The 16,818-nt window shown below is 37.3% G+C and overlaps 1 protein-coding gene across 1 annotated transcript in view; it reads left to right on the top strand.

Annotated features, from left to right (window-relative positions):
• The window catches only part of SPTLC3 (serine palmitoyltransferase long chain base subunit 3), an 87,858-nt gene that overhangs the window by 34,871 nt on the left and 36,169 nt on the right, over window positions 1–16,818 (top strand). Inside the window, exons 4-7 of the mRNA XM_082758063.1 lie at window positions 277–431; window positions 1,160–1,308; window positions 12,156–12,280; window positions 13,764–13,857. Of these exons, the coding sequence (XP_082614189.1) occupies window positions 277–431; window positions 1,160–1,308; window positions 12,156–12,280; window positions 13,764–13,857 (523 nt within the window). The remainder of the gene's footprint in view (window positions 1–276; window positions 432–1,159; window positions 1,309–12,155; window positions 12,281–13,763; window positions 13,858–16,818) is intronic.

The raw sequence follows: 16,818 nt of genomic DNA on the forward strand, positions 1-16,818 counted from the left end.
TGGAAATAGTGGAAATATCATGAATTCATTTTGAACGTTCCAAATATTGGAGTGGAGAGTTAGGCCAACTTGTGGACCATGTGAAGTTTAAGAAAAAAAAAATGTAGTTCAAAGTAATTAAACATATTTGTCGATTGGAATTGTGACATAGGAATATGTGGTTGTTGTAACCCTCTGTTTACTAATGAATCAATTTTTCCTTTGTAATGGGAATGACTTGGGTTCCCTAGCAGAGATTTTCCTAGCAACATAACCCTGTGCATGTTTTCAAACCAGGATTTTGTGCCACTTTATCAAGATTTTGAGAACTTTTACACCAGAAACCTCTATATGAGAATACGTGATAACTGGAATCGTCCAATTTGCAGTGTCCCAGGGCCGCAGTTTGACCTTATGGAACGCGTTACAGATGATTACAACTGGACATTTAGGTGAGTCAGCTTACATTCTGCAGGTGTCAGTTTCTTAAGAATTAATCCTGATACATCTGCAAAGCACAGAAAGGTGCGTCTAGCCCATTATACCTAATCCCCAGATATATCCGTTAGCACTTTTTTTCCGAAATCAGTACAGTTCTGACAATTTGTCCTCTTTCTTCTGAATATTGTTTGGCAATGCAATGTGGAAGACACTGAACTCTATCAGAAGTGAGATTTGTTTGGCAATGTCAGCACACGTAGAACAGCTTATGCTTCATTTATAATAGATCTTTAGTCAGAATATTGCAACTAAGTTTGTTGTATCCCTTGGTTAGGGTTTAAATAATAATTTCTTGCATTGCATAAGTACTCCTTCTAACTTGCATAGTGAGTCTCTGGCAGTGAGTTTTAAGCAGTTTACAGCTTGAAGGTTTCAGTATATCACAACTGTTATTGAGTTAAATGATATGAAAATTTACCATATAGATAATGTGCAGGTTGGCTACACTAACAATAATTTTTTTGGTTTGGTTGGTTGGGTTTTGGTCCTTGAAATTGCCATTTCACCTGGCAAAAAAAGGGAAAGGCTGGAAAAACTTGTAGGATGTTAATTATATAAGGATTGTCAATTCCAAATATGAATCCAAGAGTGGAACAAGATTTGGGATTTTTTTCTTCTGTTTTCATTTAGTGTGCGTGGGAGGGTTGCAGCATTCTTTAAAAATTTTTTTGATTTATAGGTTTACAGGAAGAACTATCAAGAACGTAATCAATATGGGTTCTTATAACTACCTCGGCTTTGCAGAAACAGAACCTAATGCTTTGAAAACTGTAACCAAAGAGTTACAAAAGTATGGAACAGGAATCTGCAGTACCAGACAAGAAATGGGTGAGTAAACAGCTAGATGGCCACCAGTGTTTCTGTAACTATATGATTTTTCATACAGGTATCTTGAAGAAACTGGAAACTTAGAGAATTTTAATCATATCAACAAGTACTTGTTTGACTATTAACAATGATATTTTATTAATTATAATGTAAGGACTTTTTTCAAAGGAGAAAATATTACTCTTAAATATTACTCAAAAAATATTACTATTTTTTTAGAAAAGTAAAAATTTCCAGTGTGCATGTAAGGAAGAGATTCAGGAAGGTTTCGTCTCACTTTTTTGAGTTGATATGTCCTTTAAGAAATAAATGTGTTTTCACTTTCTGGGCTGCATGTGGTGTTATCTTCAATCCTATATTTTTATACAAATCCTTTTACCAAACCATTATTAAATGTGGATATAATTATGCATTTCTAATAGTGCAATCAGCCTGCATTTCAGAGAAAGCAATTTCCATCCAAACTGAGGAGGAGGTGTTCCTCTAAGCTTTAACTTTCTTGGGAGCTGTCAAAAGGGAAAAGTAGGCTTCACAGCATGGAGAAGTCCTTTATAGACTTTTTTTATCCAACAACCTGATTTTTTTTTCGTTTTGTATCTCTCGTAGCAAATTTTTTTCCTCCCAAAATCTCATGAAAAACAAAAACTTTATTATTTAATTTCTTTCATTTTTCATTTCTTTCATTTCTTTCATTTTAAGTCTCATTTCCAGGGAGAAGAAAATAATAATAAAATAAAAATAAACCTTGTCATTACTTATCTTGTCATCATGGTTTGATTTTCAGTAATAAAATTGTCATTGACGACACACTGAGAGGGTTTACAGGTTGACCCTACTTTCTTTTTGTAGGTGACCCATGTGGTGACTGCAATATATTGTTTAACCTGAATTGCATGCATGCTTGAAAGTTGTCACCACTACTAGTCATCTAAGGTATTCAAGGAACATTTCTCTGTCTTTTTGCCTTGAATTCTATTTTGTCTGAGAATGCGTTGGGTTGTTTTCAGTACTTCAAAGAATATGTCTGGTGTTTGTCGGTCTTTATCTTTTGCCTTTGGAATTCTTTAATTTGGAAGACTTGCAATGGCTTTTAGTTTATTAAAAAAAAAAAAAAAAAAAAAAAAGTCTTCAAATATTAAGTCATAGAATCATTTCTGTTGAAAAAGACCTTTAAGATCATCAAGCCCAACCATCCACCTAACGCTTCAAGTCCACTGCTAAACCATGTACCTGTGCACCACATCTCTGTGTCTTTTAGATGTTACTGGTCATCTCCATCTAGTCTGTTTCAACAGCCACAGTGTGCAGATTTCTAGGACTTTCTCTTTATCTGAATTCCTGTTCAATAATCCTGAAGTGAATTTCAGGGAGCAGATGAGCTGGGAGGATTTATTAAAATAGAGAAGCATAGTGTTAAGACCTGGCTTAAGTCACATAGAGGAGCAGTCATAGCATTTTCTCCCAGGCAGCTAGTAGAGGTCCTGTGCTTCTGTGGTCAGTGGAGATACAAAAGCTGCTGTGTGGAGCAGTTCTGCACAATGGTTACTTCCTATCTAGAACCTATCTACCTTAAATTTATAAAACAACTTAAGGAAAATAGCTGCTTGTTACCAGTGTGGATGCCCTCTTTTCTTTTTCTGTTCCCCACATGTGCGCTTCTCCTTCACATTCAAGCAGATTTGAAAAGTTATGTTTAAATTTCTTTGTTTGCTTGTATTATATAATATACTTTTTCAGAAGAAAGGGAAAGGTCTGCTCTCTGGAAGGTTTCTTCTTTAAGTAAGTGGCATCTTCATCTTAGTAAAATAGAACAGAATGATTTTGTTATTGGGCAGATAACATTTCAAAACTTTAACTTGGCCACACAAAAATAACTGAAGTGGTGTGAAGTATGAATACAGTGAGCTGTAGGAGCCTGTAGATTGTAAATTGACTATCCTAATTCAAGGAAGCACTTAAACGTATTAGTAATTTCAAACTAATTGGCTCTAAATGTGCTGTTCTGCTTACGTGCATTTAAGGGTCTGGCATGCTCAGGGCTTTACCAAGATTTCTTTCAGAGCAGTGGTAGATTTCTTTTTATAAGAAGGATCATTCCACTGCTTTGAGAAGATTTCAGAGAGAGGGGAAAATAAAAAAAATAAAAAAATAAATAAATAAAAGGAAAAGAAAAGAAACACAGTGATTACGAGTGATGTTTGAAAGAATACATGATGGTAAAACTGTCCTCTGTGGTCTAAACTCCCCCTTTCCTAACTGTGCAGATTGTGGAATGTTGTCACATCAGAACGTTGTTGCAGGCCATTTGCTCTCAGAATAAGTTAATATAAAAGTTTTAACATATCATATTTATATTTACAAAACACTATTTTATTAAGGAAATGTAGTGAATGTGAAACAGTTACCGTCTCGGAAAAGTAACTTCAGACTGTGTCTAAACATAGTTCAGAAATTAACTTCAGTGAGAACTGTGAAGCCCTGCTCATGTTTTCTCTAAAATAATAGTCCATACGTCAATTGAACAGACATTCCTGATTAAGTACAAAAGCATAGGAACCTGATAAAAATAGCATCTGACCTTCTAGATTTGCTCTCCATAAGAAGATTCTAGGCTTTTTTCACCATTTTTAATCCTGTGTTCTTTTTTAATTATAATAATAGTAAATCACTTTCTTAGCATAACAGTGTCATTTAAGACACATTCCTGAGGCTTTTGTGGGACTTGCAATCTGAAAGAAAAATATTTTTCTTTTTTTTTTTTTTTTTTTTTTTTTTTTTTAGCCCAAGCAAACTATCATCCCTTAGGAACAAAAGATCTTAGGCTTATAAGTAGTAGTTCTGTGAAAGCATTAGCTGCTTGTTTGATGGTCAGAAAGCAAACCAAATCATAGAATCATAGAATCATAGAATATCCTGAGTTGGAAGGGACCCTTAAGGATCATCAAGTCCAACTCTTGACACCGCACAGGTCTACCCAAAAGTTCAGACCGTGTGCCTAAGTGCACAGTCCAATCTCTTCTTAAATTCAGACAGGCTCGGTGCAGTGACCACTTCCCTGGGGAGCCTGTTCCAGTGTGCAACCACCCTCTCTGTGAAGAACCCCCTCCTGACGTCCAGCCTAAATTTCCCCTGCCTCAGCTTAACCCCGTTCCCGCGGGTCCTGTCACTAGTGTTAATGGAGAAAAGGTCTCCTGCCTCTCGACACCCCCTTATGAGGAATACTAGATATAATTAGGAAGTGAACAGAAAGTTAACCATAGAATCTCCATATGCTACTATATAAAAGCATAGTTTATTATAGTTTACTATATAAAAGCATAGTTTATTATAGTTTACTATATAAAAGCATAGTTTGCTGTCATCTTAAGTACTTTGCAAAATTTTGGTCAGAAACATTCAGCAGAACTGGAACGTGTCAAAAAAGGGCAAAAAGTATCATCAAAGGTCTCAAACAGCTTCTGGGTAAAGAACTACTGAGCTAATTGTCTTCAGCTGTCAGAAATGCCAGGCATTAGGCTTGGAAAAGAGCCCAGGGGGGAATTACAGAAGTCTACAAAATGATGCATGACATGGAAGAGTGGACAGATTTGGCTGTTGATTCTCTTCCACTACAAGACTTACAGCACTTTGTATGAAGTTGGTAGGAGATTTCCATCTAAATACAGGAGGCAGGTCTTCAACCAGGGGTCTTGCAGACCTGAGGAACTCATTGCGAATAAGGTTTTAGATGCCAAAACTTAACACTTCATTGAATTCCAGCAGACACAGGCTATGTACAGAGCAGAGATCATTGATAGTCACAAAAAATACCAGAACTCTTATCTGATTAAGGATATCCTTTTGATGAGATTAGTTAGAAGCTGGGATGCTATTTTTATGTGTATATGTGTGTATGTATATGCTTTTCCTGCTTTCATTCTTCCCCAGACATTGATACAAGGTGACTGTCAGATGAAAAGTAATGGGCTAAGGGGACCTTTCATGTGGCACAGTGCATCTAATACTAGTTGCTTAGCACTATTTTATGTAATTAGTTAAGTATTATTGCTGATGTGCCTATGACTATTGTTGTACAATCATTAACACTGCACCTGTGGGCTAGCAAATCATGATACAAATATGACTTGAATCGGGAATGTGCACATATTCAGATTTCTATAAAGTTAGACATCATGATAAGGGAAGAGTGTAAGGAACCAAGGAAGCTGTGTTCATGAGGTTAGTAACCCGTCTGTCTTCAGCCTTTCTGAGGACACAAAGGTTAAAAAGAGATTAAGGGAGGAGACTTGAGAGACCAGCAAGAAAGTGGGGCACATGTACCCAGAGCATGTCTTCTCAGAGCAGTAGCTTGAGTGAATGTGTGAAAGTGGCTATCTGCACTTATCTGACTTTTCTGTTCTGCATGGCATACGTGATGGAAGTAATCCCTGAAGGATTTTGAGGGTGAAAATTTAAGTGGAATTCTTTAGGAATGTTCAGAGGAGGTGGAGATGTAGAATGAGGACCTTCTTGGTCAGAGGGACAGGCTGGGAGGAAAGATAAAAGGATTTGTCTACAATGGTAAGAGTGTTCTGAGGGCATCTGGGAATGGCAAGGTTAAACTCACTGAAGCCAGAGGAAAAGATGCTCCATTAACCGTCTGAGGTGTCAAGGAAGGACACAAGAGAGACCTGCACCCACCACACCAGACAAAACTGACCATGGGCCTAATTTAAATTAAAATAGCTTTTTGTCAGCAGCAGTCTCTTACAGGTGCAGAAAAAGTTCATTTTTCATTTGACTAGGGAACCAGTTTGGACAGGAAAAGTAGGAAGTTCTGTTTTCCACTGTTACAGGAATAAAAATTGGATCTGAGGCAATAATTTTTGAATTCTGAAGGATTTAGGTAACTAAAAACCACCTACTCAAGTAATTGGAGTACTTAGAACATTTAATTTCATGGAAAGTAATTTCATGCAAACTAACAAAAAGCTATTTCATTTGTTTTAATCTTCTCAGAAGTGTTATTTTTAACATACTAAAAACAATAACAAATAGGTATCCAAATAAGTTAGAAATAGCATGTATTCCCTCTATATGGTGAAAAGAATGACAGCTTGAATGTAAAGTCTTTACCTTCCTTGCAAATCAATGCATTTTAATGGCTAGAGTGGGAGTTGGCCACTGCTGGAGACAGTCTCACAAGCCTTTTGTCTGAGCACATCCTGTCATTCTTATGTTTATGGTCAGACTTTTCAATGGAATGTAACTTCAAATTAAGGGGAAATTATGCAAATGTCTGCAAAATGATTATTTAAAGCTCTTTCTTGCTTGCTGATTGCAGATGAGAATAAAATCGGTAATTTAAAACTTTTTTTTTTTAATAAAGCAGATTATTGTGCCTTAACCACTCCCAGGCTTATTGCCAGGGCTGTGATGGGGCTGTCATGTGAGCAGCCAGTAGCTCCAGTGCTCTATTTATCGAACTCACCATGATTCCTTATGGAGATGATATACATGAGTAACAGGAGCAAATGTATCATTAGTGCTATTTAAGCAGCCAAGCAGGATTACTGCCTTTTTGAAATCCTTCTCCTGTGATTAAGTCTTGGACCAAAAGACAAGACGGAGCCTGCACGGAACATTTGCAGGATGATTCATTCTGGAGGACATGGTTAGGAGCTTACCTTTAAATGCCTACCTTGCACTTGGTTGTATGGCTTTTTGTTTGTTTGACATTTTTTGATATTTGATTATCCGATTTCTAAAAAGCAGAACAGAAAGCCTGTGCCAACATTTAAATTACAAAAGTAGCTTCATCCCCTTCACATCCTTCCGTTAGGTTTTAAGGCCTAATAGGAATTTCTAGTAGCAAATTCAAGAAGGTATAAATAGTTGTATTTTCTTTTATACCACTTCATAGCTTTAATAAAAGCAAGGGCACATTTTAAACTCGGTACTGAACACACAGAGAAATAAATGGTTCATTTTTTAGTTAGGAGGAAATGATAAGGAACTAAAGTTCTTATAGTTCAGAGTTTCCAGGTAGAAACTTAAGGAAAAAATGCAGTGATATTAAATGAGAATTAGTGTGTATGTATATTTCATAATCTCAGCTTTCTGGTAGGACAGAGTATAGATTAGGAAACAGTTAATGAGGAATTTTCCTTCTTTGTCATCTCCTGCTACCATCATTTTCCTTTTTTTGCCTATTCTCCCATAAATAACTGATTCAACTTAAAATCAAAGGGCCAGGTTTGCTCCTGGTATTTCACTGCACAAGAATGCTTTGTAAAGTATGATTAAGCTCCAAACAGTCTGACTTCCAGCAGGTAGAACTGAAGGCATCAGGAGTAAATAAGGGTTGTGTGGTCTGTTTTAAACCTAAAAGATCTCCAATATATAGTGTTATCTATGTATGTACAGATATTTATACACTTCAGATGCTGCTGTCCGTTCTCTGACACTAGACAGGTTGGACTTCAGCTGTGTATTTATAAAGGTAGACAAAATCCAAAAAAATGAAAAGATCCAAACTAAACTGGAAGTTTTGTTAAAATCAATCTCTGCTTTTCTGAGAATCAGTAAGTAACACAGGTAAATTACTGGATCTGTGACACCTGTGGTATCTTTTTGGTATGGAAGCCCAGTGAGGTGAGAGCAGAATTAAGAATATGCGAACACTTTCCTTTATTTCAAATGCTTCCTCAAACCCCACTTCTTTAGGGGCTCTTTTCATACACACACAGTCATAAATGAGGCATTTGCATAACACTGCTATGTGCTCCTCTGCCTCTCATCACTGTGTATCATCCAACAAATTTAGGCTTTGCTCCTCTAGTGGACTCTGTGTGACAGTGATACCATCTGGATCATCCAGTCTTGTAGAGTTATGTGAAAAAGTAATACACTTACTGCATCTTCTTTCTTCATCTTCCAGTAGGAACTTATTTGATCTTCCTTTGTAAAAATGTGTATGTGTTTCAGTAATTTATTTATTTATTTATTTTAATCTCTGACAAATACCTTACCAGAATGAGTTTGTGACCTGAAGTTTCCAGTGTAGCAGGGATGTTTAGGTGTCTTGTTTTGTTCCCCATGCAGCTAAAGGTACCTCTGACAAACCATCGATTTCATAGAGTAATGATTCTTATTCGCATTAATGAGTCATATCAGGATTCCCAGTTGCTGTTCATATGTGGAATTGACTTTTATGGGAATCTGTTCTTTTTCTTTCAGTGATAAAAACTTCTGTCTTTATCAGTTTACTCATCTAGCTTTTGTTTATCTTGAAGCAAACATTTTCTTTTATTCCTTGGGTTTCAGAAATCAAAATGAAAAATTGTATTAAAAGATACTGCTGCCAATGTTCGCAGTTTAACCAGTACATGTCATTGGTGTGTAAGAACCTGAAAGACTATATTGGGCAGACTGAACAGTGGTATTACCCACCATATTCAAGCTGAAGGAAGTGTCAAAGCTCAATAGTAAAATATGTAGACTGGGGGAAGTGAATTTTCAAGCTTTTTGTATCCAGTAGACTGACAGTGACCTTCAGTCCAAGAGCATCGGTAAGACTATGAAAGCCTGTCCCAGCAGAGCATGGTTCGTGTTCCCTGTCCCCAAAATGGCGAGTTAAGGGAGGGAACTAGGTCACCAGCATTTGAAAATGAGGGGATTTACTTTGAGAAGGGTGGGAATCTGCGGAGGCAGCTAATATTGTGAAAGTCCCCGCTTTTGATAAGATCTTTGATTTTACTTTCCATAATATTTATATAATCTTGAAACAAAACACCTGCTGTCCTCTATTGCATACAGTTGTTCATGAGGGAGGAATAGCTTTCAAAAGAAACTAATTTGTCTCTTAAAGGTGCAGGTAGCTTTCTCTTTTTCTTTTTCACCTTAAATCTTTCTCAGTAGGATGATGTACATTTAGTTATATCCCATTTCTCAGGTCAAACCAAGCTGTAGTCAATGTAAAAATAAAAAATCAGAGGAGGCAGAGTATGGGCAAAAAATTCGGATGTCTGTATTTATGTATAGGACAAGTACAGAAGGTATCCATTTACACAGTGTACCTGTGTATTAATAACGATATATCTAGTATACCATTTTGCATTCACTAGGTCATAATGCTGGTCAAATCCAACACAACTGAAGACATTTTTCTGATACCTGAGTTGGTACTGATAAGGTTGTGTTTAACAAAGACCACTGTAATTACTGTCTTTCTTATGTAGCTTGAGACATAGCAGCTTGTGCCTGTAGGAAGTTCCTCCAAATCAGATTCACATCAATCTGGTAATGCTGCTTGTGATTTTTGGGGTTGTTGCTGTGACCAACTGGGAATGCTAGTGGACAAGTCCTGTTCCAATAAAGCATATCTATTCTCTCATTTTCCCCCCAGTGGAAATGGTTGTGATATAATTGTTGCAGTTTACATGGTGCCCAAAGATTGACCTGTGATGGAGAAATCTTCTGATATGATTAAATAATTGCATAACTCATTAAATAAATACCCCTTTTCCTCTAAAACTGGGAAAATGCACTCTGGTATGCTTTTTCAGATCTGTTCTTCACAACGTATATGGCTATCACTAACCTGCCCCTGTCAGTATGGGTATTTATCATATTGCTGCTCTAACACCTCACCTTACCCACATACAGTATTGCCATTCTGATTAAAGTAATTCAAACCTAGGGCTGATTTTGCAAATCCTTGTCATTCAGGTTTTGGGGTTGCTAAACCAACCTCTATTGATTCCAATTTGTAGTCCAGGATTTGTAGACAATAGTGATATACGATACCATCTATGTTCAATGTGTTAAGGTTAGTAGACAATAAGTAGGAATAGGTCACTTTCAGAAGTCTGATTCTTCCCCATCATGCAATCATTAAAACTGGGTCAAAAGTGTGCTGTTCCTTTCTGGTTCATCTAATAGATGCTTGACCAGAATAATTTGTAGTGAGTCAGGCACTCCTTATTTGTAAAAACAGAAAACATGTTGCAACCCCAAAAAGCAATTTAACTCCACCCCAGTAGTTTCAGATCTACCCCGGTAGAGTCAGGGACAATTTTCTCATGCTTTAAAATGACTGCCTTGCAAAGCATGCACTGCTTGTTTCTCATGCTTTCACAAACCTACTTCTGATATAGTCTGTCACCACAGTGTGCTTGGCTCCAGAACTTTCCTTTCAAATCTTCATCTGTTCGTAGCCATTCAGTGACAAAATTGCATCTGTAAGGAGCACTGGTGCAGTTGGAGGGAAAAAATCAAACACAAAGCTAACTAGAAATATACGCTGAGACCTACTGGGCTTACAAGTCAAGGCATAGAGCCTCCCGCACACATGGTTGTGACCTGTCCAGCAGACAGCTCAATTCTGAAACTATTTTTGTGTTTTGTGGAGCTCAGCTACTAAGCACTGGCTGTTTACAGGGCTGGCATATACCCATGCACATCCTGGAATCTACGAATACAAAAAGTAGCCATCCTTGAGGACCTTCATGCACAGTCAGCTCACGTTTACTGGAGGTTCTAGATATTTAATGAGGAAAAATTAACAAAACCACTACTTTGCTGCAACGGCTGAGTTAGCATTGCTGCTGCCATTTTGTTTTTGTTGTTTTTACTGAGCTTCCCTCCATGATAAAGGTAAGATCATCTTCGTGATTTGACATTCTTGTCAAGGCACTCAGTCAAGCTTCTGCTTTCCTTCATTCTTCTGCCCTTTGGCCATCACAGTAAACACAGATTTCTTATTCTCACTAATTGTAATTCATTCTACCTATATTATTGTGGCATTGATTTGTGCATCTCAAGTGAAGTGAGATGTTCGCTTCTTCAATATTTTCTTCTGTTCCCTGTTTATTCATAGGAGAAATGCTGTCAGAATCCACAGGCTACTCTTTTCTTTCCCGTGTATCACCCTGTAAGAATTCCTCTTGCCTTGCTACCTGCAATGCACAGCCAGCCAAAGACTAGAGAGTTGGCAAGCTGAGATGATTCATTACTGTTCAAAGTTAGTTGTTATCTTAATATCTTCAACACTGCTCCCCTGTTTGTTCCCCTTTGTATTTTGTTGTCCTCCTTTGTGAGTTGGTGGGGAAAGATACTGCTTTTGTTGGACAGTTGGAGAACATTTTTGATTTGGAGCCTCCAGGCACTAATATTAGATAAGTAAAACGCAATAAGGAAGGTTCTCCAGTTGCTGCCTTGGCATTTGTTTGACTGATGAGAGGGAAGAAAGAAGAACGGCTATCACTTATGAAGAGTGGCATGGCTTCTACCTTCCAAAGTACAAAAAGATGGAAAAAAACTTTCATTTGTCTATCCATATAACAAAATAATTAAAAATTTTGTATACATACAGGCACACAAGAAAAAATGGAAGAATTTAATTGTAGTAACTTTGTGCTTTCTCATCCAAAAAGAACTCAAACATGTTCAAGTTTTTTGTCCTATGCTTCCTGTAAAAAGGAGGAGGGCTTTTTCCTCACTGAGGGAAGAGTAGGGAGAAGAAAATGACTTTTCAAGATAGCAACAACTTTTGATGTAGTTTATGAGAAATTGAAGTGTTTTGTGGGTTTTTTGTTTGTTTTTGTTTTTTTTTTTTCCCAAGGCAACTGCTTTGCTATCTTAACAGCAACAATATTTTTAGCATTAGTAATAGCTTGTTCGCATCCTTTTTCTTGTTGTATTCCACATGCACCAGATACAAATGGAAAAACTTAATTAGAAATAAAAAAATAATAATAAAATAGGTTAATAACAGTCTTCTCGACTGATCTTTTGTATATTTTATGTCCTTAGAATTAAAATCTTTCAGTCTAATGAGATTTAAGATTCTTTGTATATTTCTGCAGGTACCTTAGACAAGCATGTAGAACTAGAGAAACTTGTGGCCAAGTTCCTTGGTGTAGATGATGCTATGGTGTTTGGCATGGGATTTGCAACAAATTCAATGAATATTCCAGCCCTTGTTGGGAAGGTGAGTACTTCCTGAAGGAACACATGGAACTGTTGTTTATTAATTGTATTAAAAGCAGTATTCTGGGCAAGCGTTAAATAGAAAGGCTTGACTGAGGGGAAAAAAAGCATGATATTGGGAACCACTGGGTCATAATGCTGACGACCTTGTGGCGTGTAATATGCTCCTTTGTCATATTTTCTAGCTCTGGGTGTTCCTATCACACACATCTAGCATCTGGTTAGGGATCCAGTTTAAGATTATCCAGGTTCTCTTAACCAAGTCACCTCTTCCTAAAAAGTGAGCACGTTGCCTCCCATGTCTCAGGTGTTATAGGATGAACAATTTGGGACTGGTTTGTTTGTGTTTTGTTTTGTTTTTTTTTTTGTTTTTTTACCTACTTGCACAGAAATTGAGCAGGAATAATTGTACAGGGATATTTAGATACAAGTGGCATAAAGATATTGCTATATGTGTTATGTAGAATATAACTATAGTATCTGTTAATATTATATATCATTATGAAGTGTTATATGTTGCAAGTATTATGTAATTGCCATATGTTTGGGAGATTTATTCTTAAATTTCCCCTATAATTAGCCTAGCAGCTATTATTTTCTTGTCAAGATGTACATACCTAGCTCTTACTGCTGATGCTGTGTAGTAGTATTTAGGCAGATCTGTGTACGTATCTCTCATCCAAGGCATAATCTGTGTTTCCAAAATAAGTATTTGCCTAATGTATTGTCCTTTGACTGGGTAATGAAACAAAACCATAAAAGATATACAATAGAAAGGAGAACTAAATTAGGGTTCCAGCTTGAATTTCAGCTATAAATGCTGACTCTTGTTGATAAAACACACAAACGTACTTCTCCTGCATTTCTTAGATGAAAACTTGTTTTCTTTTTTGGAATATGAGTTAATTAATGAGAAATATGCTACAGGTGAACTGTATATTCATTTACCAGAGGGAGAGATTCTGCCTGGTGCCTAGGCTCCACTTGTGTCTTAATGGACGTGGAATTTATGCAGCAGCAACCCAACCTGATCTTATTTCTGCAGCTCAAAGTGTTGATGTCAGTCCAGCCTCAGTATCACTCCTCCTTACCTTAGTGTTATGCTACTTGGGGTGGTTGGCTGTATTTTTCTGGACACACAACACAGACTTTAGACAGATAATAGAAGAACAAACATCACTTGATTTTCGTATAAAGCAGTTGATCTCTGTTAGGGTTATTCACCACATTCTAGTTACAGGAAATATTTGGCCCCTTTGCACCTCCTGGGAATTCCTGAAAATACAACCTTTTATTTTTTTCTGTCTGCCTTTGCAGTGGGTCTTTGCTCGCTCATAAAAGTGGCAAAAATTCCAATTCACATCTGATACTTACAGTTTAATTGGTGCAGTGCTATATTGTAGACATAAATGTATGCTGAAACACACACACTTGTCAACAGCCTCCCAGTTCATGCAAATGCTGATTGTACTCCTTCTTCACAGGGCTGCCTCATTTTAAGTGATGAGTTGAACCACACTTCCCTTGTTCTTGGTGCGAGGCTTTCAGGTGCTACTATTAGAATCTTCAAGCATAATAGTGAGTATTGAAGTTGGAAATGTTTAGAGACAGATGTTCACACCTCAAAGGCAAGAGTGCTTTCTTTCAATGCATGCTCTGCTTTCTGTTCCCAGATAATGCTTTTATCCAGGCACAAGAATTAACTGTTCAAGATTAAATGGTTTTCAATGGGGGAGAAAATAACGGTATAAGATAATAATTGCCATTCTGCATGATCTGGGACATCAAGTTGGATCTTAATTTTTGAAATCTGGAGTCTTAACCTCCTTGTTGTCTTTTTGACATGCTAAGTGACTGTATGTTGCCATAAATATTGTCACTATGTCACTACAGCAAAATAGTATGAACAAACTTACAGAAATTAACTCTGCGTTTCCTGCCTCTGTTTCTATCAGGTTCAGTGCAACCAGAGTTACATTAATGTAACATTCCTTTGAAACAGCTACCCTGAATTTTGGGGAGGGGGGATTATAGCAAAGATGTAGATGGTTACATTAAGAGCATCATCCAAATATTCTTTGAAGTATGATTTTAGTATAGAAATCATACTAACGTAATGTATTACCTTTGCAATTGCGTAATTATCTTCTAAAATACTCATGCTTTTAACTTTTATTTAGTTAATGCTGCTGTGGTCACAGTCAGAGACCTTGTGACTGGCTTTGATGACAAGAGCTGGTTCTTTTCCCTTAATCCCCATTGCAATTCCTCTTTGCATCCCCACTGCTGCCACCAGGCAGTGATTGCAACAGAGGTTAAGAAGCTAGAGAAGTGGTGAGGAATAAGAAAAGAGGTCTGATCGCCTTTATTAATAACTAATATGGTCGCTTCTCGTTATTGTGTTGTGTTCAGCCCTGAGGTGAGCAAAAATGAATTATACATACACTGTAAAAGGCCTAAGGATCCCTTGGAATGAAAAGCACACTGTAATTATAATACAAGGCGTTGTTATAATTAATATCTATTCATAATTTGGGCAAGAAGCAATTCCTGAAGATCATACAAGAATTAATGATCATGTGTATCAGTATGTTTTTACAAAAGTAATTATTCGTATATTAGCCCACAGCAAGCCCCAACTTGTTCCATTTCCACAAATTTAGATATGCTAGGCATGGTTGCTCTACCGGTCTTCTCTCAACTCTTCCTTAGTTTGTTCGGTACCTTATCCCATTCAAACTTATGTTTGCTTTGCTCTTTGTGGGATGATCTATCACTAACCAAATCCAAATATTCTCAGCTTCTCCACCCATCTAGTGCCGCATGCAGCACAGCTGGCTTATGCTGCTTCCCACAGCATTTCAAAGAATGTTCCAGTTTAAGGAGTGTATTTCTCTCAGCTGCTAGGCAAGCAGTGAAGACATCACTTTGGGCTGTCATTCTCACTTTAAGCAATTCAGTCTTTATCCATCCCTCAATATTTCACTCCTCTCCCAAGAAGCTGTTACCAACCAGCCTTTACTTGAGCTAATGCCAGATGAAAGCTGATGTTCTTTTGTGAATAATGAGTGACCCTAGAAATAACAGTTACTGGTCCAAAAAGCATCAAACCAGCACTGGAAAATTTAGACAGTCCGTTTGAGGGTCTCAGCAAACATCAGTGGATGCCCAGTCAATATTGCTTCAGAAAAGGCCATTGTTTTCTAGATTAGAGATCTGATCTGCCACAGTCAGCCTTGTATGATATTTCTGAGTTAACACCTTATTTTTCAAAATGAAACTGTGAAGAGTTTTGCAAATACTGTTTGAAATTTGAGTGACACCTTTTTTCATCACAATTTTGTAGCCCGAGTCTTATCTGAAGTGGCGCTTAGAGAGCATTTTGTGTGAAGAAGCTTCACACATTCAGGATTTTTCTGTCAGCCCACTGTGAACCTCTCCATGTTTCCACAGTTAGAAAGTTTCTTACTCTCATTTATTTATTTGTTTAATCATACCCATGAGTTACGCATCAAGAAATCATCCTTGTCCAAAACCAAGAAAACTTGGGAGCACCTAATGAAAGTGATTCAAGGTAATTTTAAATGGATTTAAAATGTGCTTCTTTAAATAGTAGCTAGTAAACTTGCAAAAGTTCCTGCTACAGAAGATTGTGGAAATGGACAGGAGTTTCAAAAGGGATTAGAAAAAATCACAAACAGAGATCCATACATGGATATTAAAAAATAAAAAAATCACCAGGGATGTCTTTCAACATCCCTAAAATGTCAGTTGAGATTAATGGAGGAAAATGAGAGAAAATGACCATACAAAGTGCCCAGGCTAAATAGATCTCTGGTTGCCACCATCAGAGATGGTGGCCACTGGGCCAGATGGACCTTGGTGTGTGGGATCCCCCTGGCACTTTGTGGAAGAGAAGCAGAACATCCTTCAGATATCCTTGACCACATCTGGAAGAACAAGTCAAGTCATACTATCCATTTTAGGTACAATTGTCACCTGTTATCATCAGCAAAGAAAAAACGTTGTTTTGTAGCTTTTAAAATTATATGCGGAAATACATTTATGAGCCTTTTGCCTCGGGGAAAATAGGACGTGTGTTGGGGGAGTAGAGCAGTGGAAATGATAATCTTGCAGGACTACCTTTGTGTAGGGTGCGTAGTTTGACACAAAATGAAACAGACAGTATCGTTCTCTATGGATGTGTCAGAGTAGTATAATGAAAGTCAGTAGAGCAAATGACTGTAAGGGGATACATAGCCTAAACTACCGTCTTATGTTGGGAGGGTTCTTTTCTTTTCAGTTAAATAGCTACTTGTTTGTTTTGTTATATCAGAGTTGTGTTGCTTGTGCTCCCAGATGATTATTCTCACTCATGGATATACAGGATATACACTGGTGTGCGAACACACGCCCAAAATGTCCAGCTATGTTAGTACTGTCATTGTCATGCTCACAAACAGGAATTAAGCCATTATCCGTGTCATACTGCCTGATGAGAAAATGAGGTTCCTTATGCTGAATTGGCCCTGTGGATGA

This window comes from Aythya marila (assembly GCF_965140915.1).
Source record: "Aythya marila genome assembly, chromosome: 3".
NCBI lineage: Eukaryota > Metazoa > Chordata > Aves > Anseriformes > Anatidae > Aythya > Aythya marila.